Source organism: Buteo buteo, chromosome 7 (assembly GCF_964188355.1).
Source record: "Buteo buteo chromosome 7, bButBut1.hap1.1, whole genome shotgun sequence".
Taxonomy (NCBI): Eukaryota; Metazoa; Chordata; class Aves; order Accipitriformes; family Accipitridae; genus Buteo; species Buteo buteo.
In genome coordinates, this window is record NC_134177.1 from 1,689,686 (window position 1) to 1,705,209 (window position 15,524).

Genomic DNA, 15,524 nt, shown 5'->3' on the forward strand with positions numbered 1-15,524 from the left:
GATGAGGTGAAAAATGACTAGCATGCCAGGCTTCTAGAAAGACAGGGAGATCATTTCTTTCAAGAATCTGAGCTAGATGCTGCCACTAGAATGAGGAGCAGTAAAACAGTTAGCAGTGCTTCCTAAATCACATGTTTTTATAGGTTCTATAAAGTTACTAATACTTCTTAAAAATATTATTTCAAGATATCTGTAGAGTGAAAATACAATTGTTCTTCAATGTCATGGTCACAAGGATTTGCATATGCTGTTTGCAGTCATGACTGAAACATTTTTTAAATTAAATGTTAAAGTACAGTCACACATCAGAGCATACTTCTATTGTGGTGATGGTGAAAACATATTTCTCAGCCTCATTATTCTGAACTCATTATAATAGTGTAACATTTGTGTGTTTTAAATTGTCATGGTAACTCATTTTAATTTTTCCAAAAGCTATCATTGATAGCAGAGGTGGAAGGCCTTTAATCAGTTTATTGCCAAAGGTATCTGACTGGCCTGTAGCAACAACTAACTGGGATTCTTCCTACGGTAAGATAATCTGTATTTCTTTCCTTTTCAGTTAAAATTTTTAAATTATTGTACTTTTCATTGCTTACCAAAAATAGAAGCTGAGTATACCTTTCATTTGCTTAGGTACTGCTTGGACAGCTGAGACAGCTATTGCACAGCTAAACTCCAGATATGGAAAAAAGGTCCTTATTAATTTTTTTGTTGGCACGGATGATAAAAACTCCACAGCACATATCATTCATGTAAGTCTCCCTGGGTGGCATTGCCTTGTTGATCATAAAAGTGCAGCAAAATAACTAGAAGCATAGACATAAATGTTAACCAGGAGAAACATTAGTGATTTGAATTTTACCAGAGTAAGTGGTAGATGAATTTGTGAATCTATGTCGTTTTCAAACTTAAATTATCAGTTTCACAGTGCTCTGTCCATTCTCAAAGTCAATATCTTTATTCTGTGCACTCATACGCTGTTACTTTCAGTGAGATGAGAATAACAGAGACATATATAGACATACAGACACAATTTATGCATACACTGGACAGAAGACAGACATGATCTACTTATATATGCATGCAAGCAAATAAGTAAACATGATTTCCTTACCATGTACTTCAGGCAGAAAGCTCTGTCACTGAAAACCTGGGCTATGATCCCAGTGGCAGAAAGCCCAGCAAAGGGGTTGTTTTTACAAGGTATTCAGATGCCAAAGTACTAACAGGACCTGCTGGCACAGATATGAAAGTGGCTGAGGACATTTGCATAAGGAGTATGTCAAGAGTCCCCTGCCTATAAACGTAAGATGATCTCTGAAAATGGAAAATCCAGAGGAAGGCAGTATTACGTATGGTGAATCTTCACCAGCTACTCCTGAGACACAACAGTTACAAGAGCAAAAGTCTCATCTTTCCTGTCAATGGGTAGATAGATCCTTGACTACTTCACATGAATGAATTTCAAAGATGCAGTAACTGCCTTGCTTGACTGAGGACTGTTTCGTCTTCTGTACATGCACTGTTTTCACACTGGTTATGCATAGCATGCATTGTTCAGCAACAGAACAGAAAGACTGAAAAGAAAGTCAAAAAATATAAGGAGAGTGAAAGGAATTAAAGGAGGGCAACAGAATGAGAGAGAAACTCCCCTTTGGCCAGAAGATAATTTGGCAAGAGTGAAGTATCAGTGACCTGTAATTGACAAAAGAATAGTACAATGCTATGCCATTTTGTCCTTAAGCACTTTTTAATTTTTATTTGAATTTATAGATTGATCAGCCTGGGCTTGGCCTGCCTTCTCGTGACTACTATGAATGCACTGGTGCATACAAAGAGGTAAGATGAAGAGCTGACAGATCAGTGACTACATTTTAGAAGTTTTAGCCTATATTTCCAAGGCAGACATATCCTCAAGAGCGGGGATAGGCAAAGAGCAGGAACAGTCCTTCCTGAAAGAGATTCTAGTACTGCCCCTGGGAAATACTACTGGGAGAATTGGGGAAACTGGAATAGAAAGGTAATAATGATGAGCATTTAAGCAAGGTTGATCTGCAGGTGAGCATAGTATGTGTGACAGACTGGAGAAAGAAGTTCTAACATGGGTAAGTGAGCAAGAAGGCAAGAGAGCCAAAAGGGGAATGAAGAGAATACAGAGAAATGAGATTAAGGGCAAGTAGAAATAAGTTAGCTAAGAATGGGAGGGAGTATAACAAGTGTCCTGAAGATGAGGTGTTATAATATTATGCCATAATAGTTAGTGACCTAGTTTGATCTTCCTGGCAGCACTAGGAGCCAAGGGGTTTTTGTCTAGACTCCAGCTGCTAGTATGTACCAATTGTCTCTGCACTGGATGAGAAGAGTGCACATTCCTCTGACATCACTACAGCCCGGACATCCCAACCTCTCTCCCTTCCTGTGTCCCCCTCCCTTCTCTTCCCTTTCTCTTGTAATCACTGAACATATATGTGGAAGAAAAGTAGCTTTTCCACACAATTCCTGTGTGATTATGAAAGTCAGAAGAGGAACAGCTACTTGACTATTTAGGACCTCTTGGAAGGAAATAAACATGAAACAATTTAGCTTTGTTACACAGCTTCTGCCAGGCTTCATAGCTGAATCAAGAGGTATATCATAACTGTCAAAGTTGTATTAAGATAGATTATGAGTGCTTATGGATCACCCCTGTTCTGTCACTACAAAAAGGATGCCATTTCTGAACACTGATCAACTGGCATTGATTGGCAAGTGCTGCAGGTGTCAGTGGAGTCCGGGTGGACTAGTCATATCACTAATAGGCTTAGAAAGAAAAAAAGAACCATTCAGAACCAAAGACACTTTTCTGCGTGAAAGATCTGAAAAGATCACAGTCCCCTAGGTCAACTGCTGAACAAAAATGCAGCAGCTAAAGTATGTGATATCATAGAAATTGCTTCAGATACCTAAAATCTCATATGGTCTTCTTTAATTCATGTTTACTTATTATTCTTATGCATTCTTATTAACCTGTTACCACTGGCACTGTGTATCCGTTGTTGCTAATGTTGGATATGCTTTAAGTCGTTGAGAGCTGAAGTATATGTGTTTGCTGAAGTCATATAGCTGAAACTGCTACCACAGTACCCTTTAATTAGCCACTTCTCTTCTGTGTAATTAAATGCAGAAGGAATGAGAAAGCATACAACACATTTTGGGTTTGTGGGTATTTTGCTGACATGCTAACAGTTAATGCTCTAATACCGATTACATTTAATTACAGATCACATGCTAGTAAAGATCATCATTACCATATTAACTGTTCAGTTACATTATTATCACATGTGTTATAGCCTCTAGGAGCTGGGTCACATATCACAATTTGCTGCCTTCCTTGTATTACATCGACTGCAGCACTAAAACACAATTCCCATTCTAATCTCTGACCTACCTGAAAGTATCATACCACTTTCTACTGCTGGAAAGCAGAGGGGAAGTATTTTTTAAAAATCAGAGATTTATCACTGAAAGGCAGATTCATAATATTCTTACAAGCGTGAATACTTCAAGTGAGAGATGTTCCTCCTTTCAATCCCTGCACTCTGAGGGCAGCCTTTTCTTGGGTCTATTTCCTGCTGTGTCATTCAACTCTTTGAGCTGTATGTAGCAAACAAGGTATCTGCCTTCTGCACTTTAACCTCTGGCTTTGTCAGGACTTCCCACCACAAAGCTACGGGTGGAACCTGTGAAGAAGATATTTTAAAAATCTTTTTCTTTTGTAAGATATATAATTCCTCTGCTCATACAGGAGTTATTCTGACATCTAAGTTCCTACTAAAATATCTGAGAGTATTTATATGGTCCATCTGAAATCAGCTGACATTTCTTTGCTACCTGACCATACAATGATGTGCACTTTAGGCCAAAAATAAAGTCCATTAGTTGGTACCTGAAAATCTCCGTTGACTTACTGGTTTGGGGTAATGTCTGTATTGAATTTTTATAAACTGTATTTGACTATTTTAAAATGGAATTTGCAGGCTTGGTATGTACTCTTTTTTGTGACTTGTAGCTGTCAGTGGGTTCTTGGGCTTTTCTCTTTCTGGTAAAGTAATCTATCTTGATTAAAAATAACACTGAGAGCTCAGTCCTTCAGGATGCTGTGAGCCACCTGTCTTTTTGAAGTCTGTCAGTACTTTTCATGAGCTGCTCAGAGTTTTCCAGCGCACACAGCCTGTTATAGCACAGCATTGTTGGCAGGTAGGGGAGGCTGACAGGAAATGGGTGGCAAGGAAAGTAGTTACTGGGATGGCTGTATAAATGTAGCGTTCATTAAAGGGGTGCGTCCTACTGCCTTAGGAGCTGAACTTACCAAAATACTTCTATTAATAAAGCTGATGACATGCACACCTTATTAACCCTAGGTTTATCACTCTTTTAGTAGATTACGCTATTTTGCATGAAATAGATTTATTATGTATTTTTATTTGCATTTAAAAAGCATATTGAAAACAGCATTTCTGTGGATAGAAAAATGAATGTGGCTTATCAAAGAGGAATTAGAATAATCTTAAGTTCCATAAAATATAATGAGATCTGTAGATACTTGACAGTGTAATATTTAAGAGAATATACTTCCATATTTACATTCTTCTCCTTGGTGAATTCTTTTATGTTAAATTTAATATATACTATATTGTCTATAGTATATCTAGCTATATACTAAATTTAGATACAGCAACATGATTTCTAAATGTTCCAAGAAGCAATAGAGGAGGTATGCTGTTTCTGGGAGTAATTTTCCCACAACGCTAATTCAACACAGTCCATCAGCATTTCTCTTGGTTTTATGTTTCTGGGAACATCGCTCTTTGGAAGCAGTATTTTTGGAAGTTGTAATTAAAGTGAGCTAGAAAAACCATGGGTGATGGTTTAAATATGGACGTACAAATGTCTCATTTCAAATAATGAAAACACAGTGCAGTAGTTGAGAGTGTTTAGCTTTGAACAGTGCTACAAATTATACAGTAATTTTCCATTAGGGAATTTTCAAAGTTAATTTCTATTTGTGATCTAACAGTATTTCAGAATACAATACTATTAAACTGTTTAAGAAAGGGATGAAGAACTGTAGTTTGTAAAAATGAAGATGAAATCTTAAAGATAATCAAGGTATGCTATACTTTGAAGAGTTTTGTCTTTAAAATGTTTGTATTTTTTCCTGCAGGCATGTTCTGCCTATGTTGATTTCATGATTTCTGTAGCTAAACTAATCCTACAAGAAAGAAATATTTCTTTCAATGAGAGCGAGATTTCTGAACAAATGAAAAGAGTTATGGACCTGGAGAAAGAGATTGCCAATGTAAGAAAAACATTTTTAAAGTATCCTTTAAATAACTGACTTTTTTCTTAATACCTAAGAAAGCTAACTGTAAACTGAGTTGTTAAGTTACTTGCTAATGTTATTTTGTGGGACCAAAAGCTGACCAAAAATGTATGGGGCCTGGAACACCTAAGAGGAACACATAATAAGAAAGACATGCCTTCTAATGAGCAAGGGAAAATATTTGAGTTAGCTGTTTTCCAAATAGCAAAATGTTTTATTCTAATCTGTTCACAGAAGCCCTTCCAGAGGAGAAGGAGAGAGCAAGAGAGAGACAGACTTGGTTTCTGTTTAGTCTGTTTTAGAAAATGAGTTTTGGGAGATGCTTTCAGGCCTCTTCTCCCTTTGTCCTGTTTTCCCTGTGGGCTGTTTGGTTATCAGAGCAGTAGATTCCCAACCCTTGGCCTGCCATGCAACACAAAGTAATGTTTGTCCTGCATAAGCTGCTCCACAATGCTGATTGTTCCAAGTGCATTTTTAATCAAACACTGTTCTCCATTAAAGTATGGCTTGGAGAAATAGCTACAGTTTGAACTTGCATGGAGAAAAACAAATGGAAAATCAAGCATTCATGAGCAAAAACATGGCTTATGATTATTAAACATTTCAGAAGGACCTGAATCTAAGGATTACTGTAAAACAAGCTAAATACAAATTTTTCTAGCTTCAGCTATGTTTCAAATTACACTGATAGTAAGGGCACGTGTTTGGCATAGGAAGACCTCCCCCCCCCCTCAATTTGTATAAACTAAAAGCATCTGATTTTGATTTTATTCATGTTTTCCTGAGAAGCACACCTCTGGGCTTAGATCAGAGATGGAAGATTATTAAAAGAAAAGGAATTAACTGGAGAAAGATTTAAGGGGGAGTACAAAAGGAAACCACAACTGAAATGTCTCCACAGCAGTTGCTGTTGGTAGACAGTGAAGTTAGTGGTGGGTAAGCTGCTATTGCCTCGGTTTTTAACCTCTTTCATCAAAAACTCAGCACCAGCCTGAATGTTACTGGAAGAGAGCTGGCATTATGCTCTTGGGAATTTGTTGAAGAAAACACAGAAAAAAATACTGAATGCACAATAGATTAGGAAAGAGGAAGTGGAAGAGAAATCTTTTTTAAAAAAGGATAGAGGGAGATAAAATCAGACTTGGCATGACTTATATTTCAAAACAGTTTAAATGGGTAAAATCTACTATTCTCTCTCTTGAGCGAGTCATTTAAGAGTGCTTGAGGCAGTAGTGATGTAGCCTCTCCCATGAATTACTCTCATGAATCACAAGATCACTCTTTTCCCATAGTCGTTTGTGTACCTCTATTTTCTCTCTCTGCCATCAAAAAAAAGTGGAAGTTAAAAGGGGGTGGAGTATGAGGGGAACAAGTGCTGATGCTGTCACAAGGTGCTTCTGCATGAGAACAAAGGAATGAAAGAGGATACCAGAATGCACTTCAGAAACCTGCAGACAAGGGACACACTAGTGTTTGAGGAAAAGAACAGGAAGATATCCAAGAGAGTATTTGGAGACCAAGGGTGTAGTTACCATCAGGTGCTGGTTTTGCCTCCTCTCAGTCTATGTTGTCCACACCCTAATTCCAGAGACCTCCCTGCTGACATTTGCTGTCTAGAGACTCCAGTGATTAACTTGCCTCGTAAAGCACCACCACAGACACAGTTCACTGGCAGTCAGGCAGTTTTACTGTCTATAAGAAATGGCCCTAATAGAGTCGTGCTATTAAGGTGTTAATGTATGCACATTTTTAACACACTGGTGCAAACCCACATTGCCTAGACTAATAAAGAGCTTATTTGAGTTATGACTCCCTTTCTTTCTATACAGTGGTTCCAGAAAGAATGTGTCAGGTAGCACATGCATCCTGATCAGAACGCTCACTCTGTATTCCTACCACAGCACACTGGTCACCCTATACTCAATAAATACATCTCCTTTATTCCCTTCTCCCAGGATTTTGCACCTTGCATCATCCCATAAATATCATGAGCACATTCTTGAGTGTATCTGTTGGTAACAGTGTCTACTCAGTGCTTTGAGTGATATGGGTCTATGTTCGAGTGTTCTTGCACAGCCTGAGCTGTTGATGCTCTAACACAAAACATCCAAAGAGTAAAGCTCCAATTTGCTGTCAGAAATTTAGTCAATTTAATCTGTCCTTTTATATACTTTTTATCTATAAAATGCTGTCTGTATTTACTTGTAAGGTACCTTACAGTTAATGCAAACTTACAGTAATGTATTAAGCCAGAAATACTGGTTTTCTTTCTTTTTACTTCCACTTACCAAAATTCCTGTGAACTGACTTGATGTACTTAATAATTTTCTTATGATTAACTTCGATAGGCAACAACAAAATCTGAAGACAGAAATGATCCACTTTTGCTGTACAATAAAATGACCTTGGCACAACTCCAGAACAACTTCTCATTGGAAATCGATCATAAGGTGAGTGATCAATAATCTGATATTTTAACCTCTAATTAACGACTGATTAAACAATGAAGCCTGACAATTTTTGCTTTTAAAGACATTTCTTTCTTGAGCTGATACATATTTGAAATTGAACAGGATACCTGACATGCACACTATCTTAACCTAAACATCTGATGACATTAAACTGTATGTAAAAGACTTGCTTCTGTACCCACAGTTTCTCCTAACTTGAAGGCAGATCTTGCCCTCTGTTTCAACATAAAGAGATGGAAAAGGACAAAAGAAAAAAAAATAATTAGTTTGATTTACCCTCATGGAATCAGGATGATAAATCTTGCAAAACTTGCATATACATAACCCTTGCAGCAAATCAGGAGAGTATCCTTTACAGAGTACAAATAAATTCCGTTCCTGTAATTACCACAGCAGCTCTAGAGGGCCCAGGACAAACGTTATGACTGTAGCCACCAGTTGATTCAAGTATGCTGTAGCGTGACTATTCAGGCCCTCTCTGTTTATCCAGAGCTGCAGATTCAGAACAAAAAGTCCTGTTTTTCCAACATTCCCTCTGTAAGATGGGCTTCCAAAGCAAGCAGAAAGGAGCCCAGGAAGTCATGACTATGAATCAGGAAAATTCTCCCCATTACTCCGACTGTAGCTCCTCCCAGGGATGTTTCAGCTCTGCCTTACCTCTTACCCTGAGCCATGTCCCATTTGTGCAGTACAACCTTTACTTCATGGCACCACAAAGTCCAGCTAAAGAATAGCCAAAGATTTGATAACATAGGTGTGCCTCCTCAGTAACATCATGTCTTACTAGACCTGGATATTTTTTTATCGTAAATGACTTCTACGTCAGTATCTTGCACAACAAGCAAGCAGGTTAACTAAAGTGTCACATGGAAAGCACTGTGGTCTGACTAGCAGGAATGCATTATTGAGTCTTTTGAGGCCAGTAAGGTACTATGAAATACTATTATTCCTACCACAGTTTCATAATCAGTGCTATTTTTATTGACTTTAAATTCTTCAACTTTAAATTATATGACGGTTCACTTCTGCCTAACTTAATTTGTTTCATAATTTACCTTCTCCCACAGGTCTTAATTGAACAGTTACCATTACAGTCATAATGTGAGAAACTAACTTCTCTTGTCACAGAGTGGTATTGCCCTGGTTATTTTTAGTTCCTGGGGAGGGCTGCAGATCAGTAATAATCATCTCTAAATTTATCCAAAAATGCTCAAAAGATACATGATGGGAGTTGGTAGCATTGTTGTAATTGTCTAAGGATAGAACAGCAATTATTCCTAAGATTACCTTGAAGTTTGCTGCTTCTCTTTCAAACCTGAAGTGATTCTATTCCTGAAAGCTTATCTGCTTTCCTCAGCTACATTAGTTTGTCTGATGACAGATGTTACCTCTTCCAATAAAACTTTCCTCTCAAAAGATACAGACTGGGAAAAATCACCAATACTTTTCAAAGTAATAGGCATAACAAAAATTTAAAAAATTAACAAAAAAAAAAAGAAAAAAGTACAAAGATTATTTGTTTTTCTTAAATGTAGCAGCTTCCTTTTCATTACTAAAGTGAGTACCTACCCAGTGTGGTAAAAGCACTGAGTAGCTCTAGAGTTTTGATGATTATTTTCAGCTTTTGCTCTGAATCATTTTCTTAGTTAAATGGTGATCCACAGAGGCCATGGATTAGAAATCCTTGGGCCAACATGGAGAATTTGAAGCAGTGTATATAGAGTTAGCTGTAACATCAGTGTCATTGACTAAAGAAGTGAATGGAGAAATTGGAGGAATACATAACACTGTACAATCTACAGTATTCCAAGCTGAAGGATGTATCTCTCTCAGCTGGTATCATACAGAGGAAGACAAGTAACACACTTCATACTTGTGAAAATACTTCACTTGACACCAGCTGCAGGTGTGAACTTCCTGGGTAGGGGAATGCAGAGGTTATAACCTCCCATTAATACTACTCTGTTGCTCTGGGTTATGTGATGGAGGAACAGCAACGTGGTGGCACGCAGCCTGGCTCCTTTGCCCACTTACAGCATGGCTGCATGGCTCAGATCCCAGTGCTGTGCAGCTGAGGAGCGACGAAAGGCTGCGTTCTCTTAGTAGGCAAGAGAATGACTTATCAAAGCGAAATTATTTTTCTTATCAGCAAACTAGTAAGAGTTCCCAGTTGAGAGTGCCCACGCACTAAAGTAATGCTCTATTCAGACTAGATGGACGCTACAGAATGAAAACTTAACAGAAAATAATTTGCATAGGTACTAGGTCATGAAAGTTACGTGGGCCTCTCACAAAGGTGAATACCCACATAAAGAAGATGGGGGTTTAGGACCAGAGAGGCAGAAAACAAACAAGAACTCTAACCCTTGTGTGAGATTTGTCTGTCATGGCATGCCACAGACTGACCTGCTATCAAATCAGTTGCTTCTCCAGTATCTAGTACTGTGGCATGCAGAGAAAAATTCATTATAGGTAGTGGATTTAGTGTGTCTGTTTTAAAGCCTATTAAAATAAATCCATTTATGGACTTCAGCATACTTCAGAACAAGTCCTTACCATATGCTTCAGAATGAATTCTCAAGTATACCATGAATCTTATTGCCCCATAGATACAGAGACAGACTGTACTGAAAATCGGGCTGTTAGTCATGCTTTGATTTAAAAGTTCTTAGCCAAACATAGCAAAAAGGCAACTGAAGATTTTATTTAATATACCTTTTCTGCTTTTCCAGACTAAAAGGAAGGGGTCATAGCATTTTTAATTGTGTTAGTCTGAAATCAAAACAATGTCTCAACCCTTTCTGCTAAATACCACCCTATTTTAATAGGATTTTAGAGTACAGAGGATATAAATTATCTCAGATATGACTCCAATTACAAGTAGTACAACAATTAGGAAAACTAAAAAGGCAGAGCATTCGTGTTATACAAACATATTTAACTGGAAAAAATGCTAAATACTGTTTCTTTATGATTTAACCATCTAATAATGCATATTGATTTTCCAGGTATTCAACTGGTCAAAATTCATAAATGATATAATGTCAACTGTACAAATTAAGGTTGAGAACACTGAACATGTCATTGTTTATGATCCAGAATACCTTATCAGGCTGAAGTCTATTCTTAATAAATACACTCGCAGGTATGTATGTTAGGTAATTTTGTAATTTGCATTTTATTTCCAATAAACTTAAAAAGCCTAAAAACATTACCAGCTTATTATTGTTGTTTTGTTAAACAGAGACCTTCAAAATTACATGATCTGGCGATTCGTAATGGATCTTGTCAACAGCCTAAGCCGTAACTACAAGGACACAAGGAATGCTTTTCGTAAGGTGAAGAAATTAATCTTTTAAGTTGTAAAGATGACTTTTGTGAACCATAAAAGATAATTTTTTTATGTACTTGTAAATTATAAAAATTTAATGTATTTTGAATTTTGCACACAAAAGCTAGACATGTTTGCTGAAGCTTCTGCTGCAGTGTACACATAATTTATGTGATAAATGCTTGACAGCTGGAGTGAATTTGAAAAGCACTGTTCTAGTAATTGGTGTCTATGCTTTTCCAAATCTAAATTAATCCCCATTTTGATAACAGAACAGTCCCAGTTATTTGCAAATGATTACTCTACAGTTCTGATTGATTTGTTACAAACTCTTCAACATCCAAAGTAATATATTCAAAGTTAAACATTATGGGGCCAATCTTCTTTTTTCAGTCATTTGATCTTGCAGGTATTTTAGTGCTTTTAAGGAAATGCTGAGCAATTTCACAAACAGGTTGGCGATGGAAGTTCTTTGTATTTCCACAGTAGAACTTTCTACTTTGTGAGTTTGCTCAGCTCCACTGAAAAAGGTTATGGCCATACTTTAACACACATACACAGCTTTTTAAGGAGATTCTGCTTGTTACAGAAAAAGATAATAATTACTGGAGGAAGTCAACAAGCATTCAGTTTGGTCAGTTTTATATATCTGAATGGGGCAGTCTTATTCATTGATTATTTGGCTTTTTCCCCTACTCTTTATAGTATGAAACTATTTTAATATCGAGCTTCATATTTGTTTCGTCTGCATCATCAGGCAATAGTATGTTTTGCACTCTATAAACTAAAGTCATCCCCCACTACATCTTAGGACTTCACTGAGGAATTTTCATTTAGAAAAAAGTCAATTTGGAAGAACAACAGGAAAATATTTTACCATGGTCTGCGTATAAAAACATACAATTGTTTGCTAACTAATTAATAATATATGATATAGTATAGCTTGAACTTCTCACACTAAATGCAGTGGAAATAAACTAGCATTTGTCTTGTTAAGTTTGCTTTCATATATAAACGTTAGCACAGTTATGGCATTCTATGAGTCTCCCATACCATTTTTTTTCTGGGTTATGTGGCTGATTAGTCACTTAGTCACTCAAAACTCCATTTGCTTTAAATACATACTGTTTAAAATGTGCTAAAGAAAGTGCCAGAGTCCTAGCAGAAATATCACTGGATCTACAACCACTTCCTTAAGAAATCAGCAAAAAGATCTCAACAGCTGACTAGGCTGCACATGTAGACTGGCCTATATGTGTTACTGCGGGGCTGTGCTGTCACTCTAAATCACTTAAGTTTGGTTCTCCATCTCAAGGTCAAATTGCCAGTTTTCACTGTAACATTTGTTCAAAATTGTGCCCTTCCAGCAGATCTTCTGTCAAGAAGCCCAGATGTGGGGGTGGAAGAGCATGCAGAGTACTATCATGATACTAGTTTAATACTTACAGCTACTGGAACTGTATCCTCAGGATACAATTACTCCCACCAAAGAAACACATCAGTATCTTTCTTTTTTCCCCAAGATCTATTTAAAGAGAAAAAAACTGCATTCCTTACAATGTTCTGGTTGAGAATTTATGCCCCATGAGATCAGGAGGTGTAATTTCAGATGCATCAGCACTGTACATGTACGAATCCACAATAACGCATTTTAATTGCGTGTTATTTTTACTAATAAGCAGGCAAGTTTCTGTTGCTGTAGAAAGCACCACTTTGGTTTTTCTTATGCACCTCTGGTGACACTAGGCTTACTTGAAAAGAGTCTAACTCAGGGTTCCTGTGAAGGGCAATCCTAGTCTGATGCAAGTCCACCATGGTCTCAAATAGCCCTCTACCCAAGTGAACTATGATTGACTAGGATAAGCTTGAGCAGCACAAGGTGATCTACTAGAATCTTCATTGCATAGTCGTTATGAATTAGTTATTATTTTAATTAAGCACAGTACTGCTAATATTTATTACTGGGTTTACTTCAAGTTCTGGGGGAGAGGGGTCATATTTACTTTTCCTATATAAGCTTTTGCTATATAAGCAAATGACTACTGATGCAGCCTGTTTGTGTGCAGGGAGTATCTAAGAAAGACATAGATTAAGGACAGACAGATTTTCTAGTCTATTCAGCTATTTGTCAGTAATGAGTTACAAAAAGCTCCAATATCACAGGCTCTCCAGGAAGACCTGCAGTAGACACCTCTGTGCTGTGTTGTACTGGTAACATTTTCAAAAGACCATTACTGTGTCCTTAATGCTTTAAAGTAAAAAGAAACATTATTTTCCTAGTAATTCAGTTCAAGGTGTAGTAGTTACAGAGCTTTTAACGCCAAAGTCATTGATCTGTACCTCTGAAGAGATGGGTAGCTGCTTCATTATGGAATATAAACTTCATTATAGAATGTGATTTCAGAGAGTTGTCCTATAATGACACTGTCTGCTATATTCCTTGTGTTCAGATGCCATACCATTATATTAACCACTCAGCTTTATCACATATTTACACATTATCAAGACCAAATCCTTGCATGCCTTGTAGCAACATCACATAGAGTAAACAAGCTTCTACTTTGCAAGCTCTCAAAGATGGGAGGCTCTGACAGAAGCTGCTGGTTGGGTAGAAAACACAGTCTTACCACTGCGGAAATTAATTTGCTGCATAATCACAATGGCCCTGTCAGAGATGGAACTGCAATACAGATCCCTGTAACAGTGAAAGCTTTGTGTCAGGGTACTCCTCTTTAACGTCTCCCATTCTTAGCTTTTAGAGTAGTTTTCTTCTCTCTACCTTTCATGTTTTGAAAGGATAAAGAATATTGCTAATGATTCTTGTATTTCCTCAGCCTGTAACCAATGTTCCCATTACAGAGTGAGTCCACGTAACTGCCATAAACACAACTGTGAATAAATGCATGTATTTAAGGTTGACTAGGCTTCTCTGAAACACGTCCGCCAGTCAGTCACCATTCTCCTTCACCTTATGTGGGCCCAAATGTCACTGTTTTACCTAATGTTTATGTTTCACAGGCACTTTACGGCACAACATCAGAAACTGCTGTTTGGCGTCGTTGTGCAAACTATGTCAATGGCAACATGGAGAATGCAGTGGGACGATTATATGTACAGGAAGCATTTGCTGGAGACAGTAAACATGTGGTAAAGCTTTTAGTAAACTTAGCCTGCGTGCCGTCTAAGTGTCACTTAATTGTCACTTACCATGCAGTTCTTTACACAGCTTTGATTACAATTTTTATTAACCTTTTCTATGTAGCAGGTCACTTTCTCAAAAACCTAACCTTCAGATTTGCTTCTCAATCAGTGTACCACTGAGGAGTAACAATATATGTGCTAGGAGAGTCATTCCTTTGCACCTAAGTACTTCTGCATTACTTGTCTTGAGCTGGCCTGCTTTCCAAGCAAACGACAACAGTGTGAAGTAACGTGTGAAATATGAAGATTATGTGTGCACACTTGGAAGGAGAGAGGCATCTGCCTGCTCCACTTGGTCTATAAGCCAGCCTTGAGCCTAAAGCACCACTGGCACATTAACGATGGACCGTGCCCAAGCCAGTAAGCACGCCCAAGGAACAGCACTTACTGAAATGAACAGTCTGCTTGTTCTTTGAGACCGACGCAAGTTCACATCCTGTCAACATGGGGCATAGGGACAATTGATTATTTCTTTTTGTCTTCAGTCACACAGAAAATTGCTGAAAATTAACTGAAGTTAAGCCTTAGTTTCCTCCTATCACTCCTACTGTAATCCAGGCTTAAGATACACCATTTTTTGTGGTTGACATATACACAGTAATTTGATCAGATGTACAACATCCAGCGGATGGATATCTGTCAGATGTTTTGTTAACTGAGTAACTAAACTGCATTGCCTTGTGAGCTCATGCCTATTTCCTTTCCTCCCACAGGACAGATTAAAAGTACTACTTAACTTGAGCTCCAGATTTTGAGTGTGGCCCATAAACAGCATAGACTTAGGCAGCTAGTGCAAAAAAAAAAAGTCTGTAATAAACAAATCATAACTGTGGAAAAATAATTGGATCATTTTATGTGGTTTTGTAACATACTGATGTTTTTTCCAAGGTTGAGGAAATGATTGCAGATATACGTGATGTTTTTATAAAAACCTTAGATGAACTTACCTGGATGGATGCAGAAACCAAAAAGAAAGCAGAACAAAAAGTAAGTTAAATCTTAAATATTAGTAATGTTGTGTATTTCTATAAAAATCAGTATTTCAGTTATTTTTCCTGAAAAAAATAAGCAGTAACATCTATCACTTTTATATATACAAACTCCCATATATTTGTGTTTATATAGGCACAGCAGCTTACAGACTTCCTATATCAGA

General features: G+C 37.4%; 1 protein-coding gene across 4 annotated transcripts in view; it reads left to right on the forward strand.

Moving 5' to 3' along the window:
• Positions 1-15,524, forward strand: part of MME (membrane metalloendopeptidase) — a 51,177-nt gene that overhangs the window by 14,793 nt on the left and 20,860 nt on the right. For all 4 annotated transcript variants that reach the window (XM_075031240.1, XM_075031237.1, XM_075031236.1 and 1 more), the window contains 9 exons: positions 436-531; positions 637-755; positions 1,777-1,842; positions 5,207-5,341; positions 7,714-7,815; positions 10,845-10,981; positions 11,081-11,174; positions 14,186-14,314; positions 15,257-15,355. In XM_075031240.1, coding sequence (XP_074887341.1) covers positions 436-531; positions 637-755; positions 1,777-1,842; positions 5,207-5,341; positions 7,714-7,815; positions 10,845-10,981; positions 11,081-11,174; positions 14,186-14,314; positions 15,257-15,355 — 977 coding nt within the window. The remainder of the gene's footprint in view (positions 1-435; positions 532-636; positions 756-1,776; positions 1,843-5,206; positions 5,342-7,713; positions 7,816-10,844; positions 10,982-11,080; positions 11,175-14,185; positions 14,315-15,256; positions 15,356-15,524) is intronic.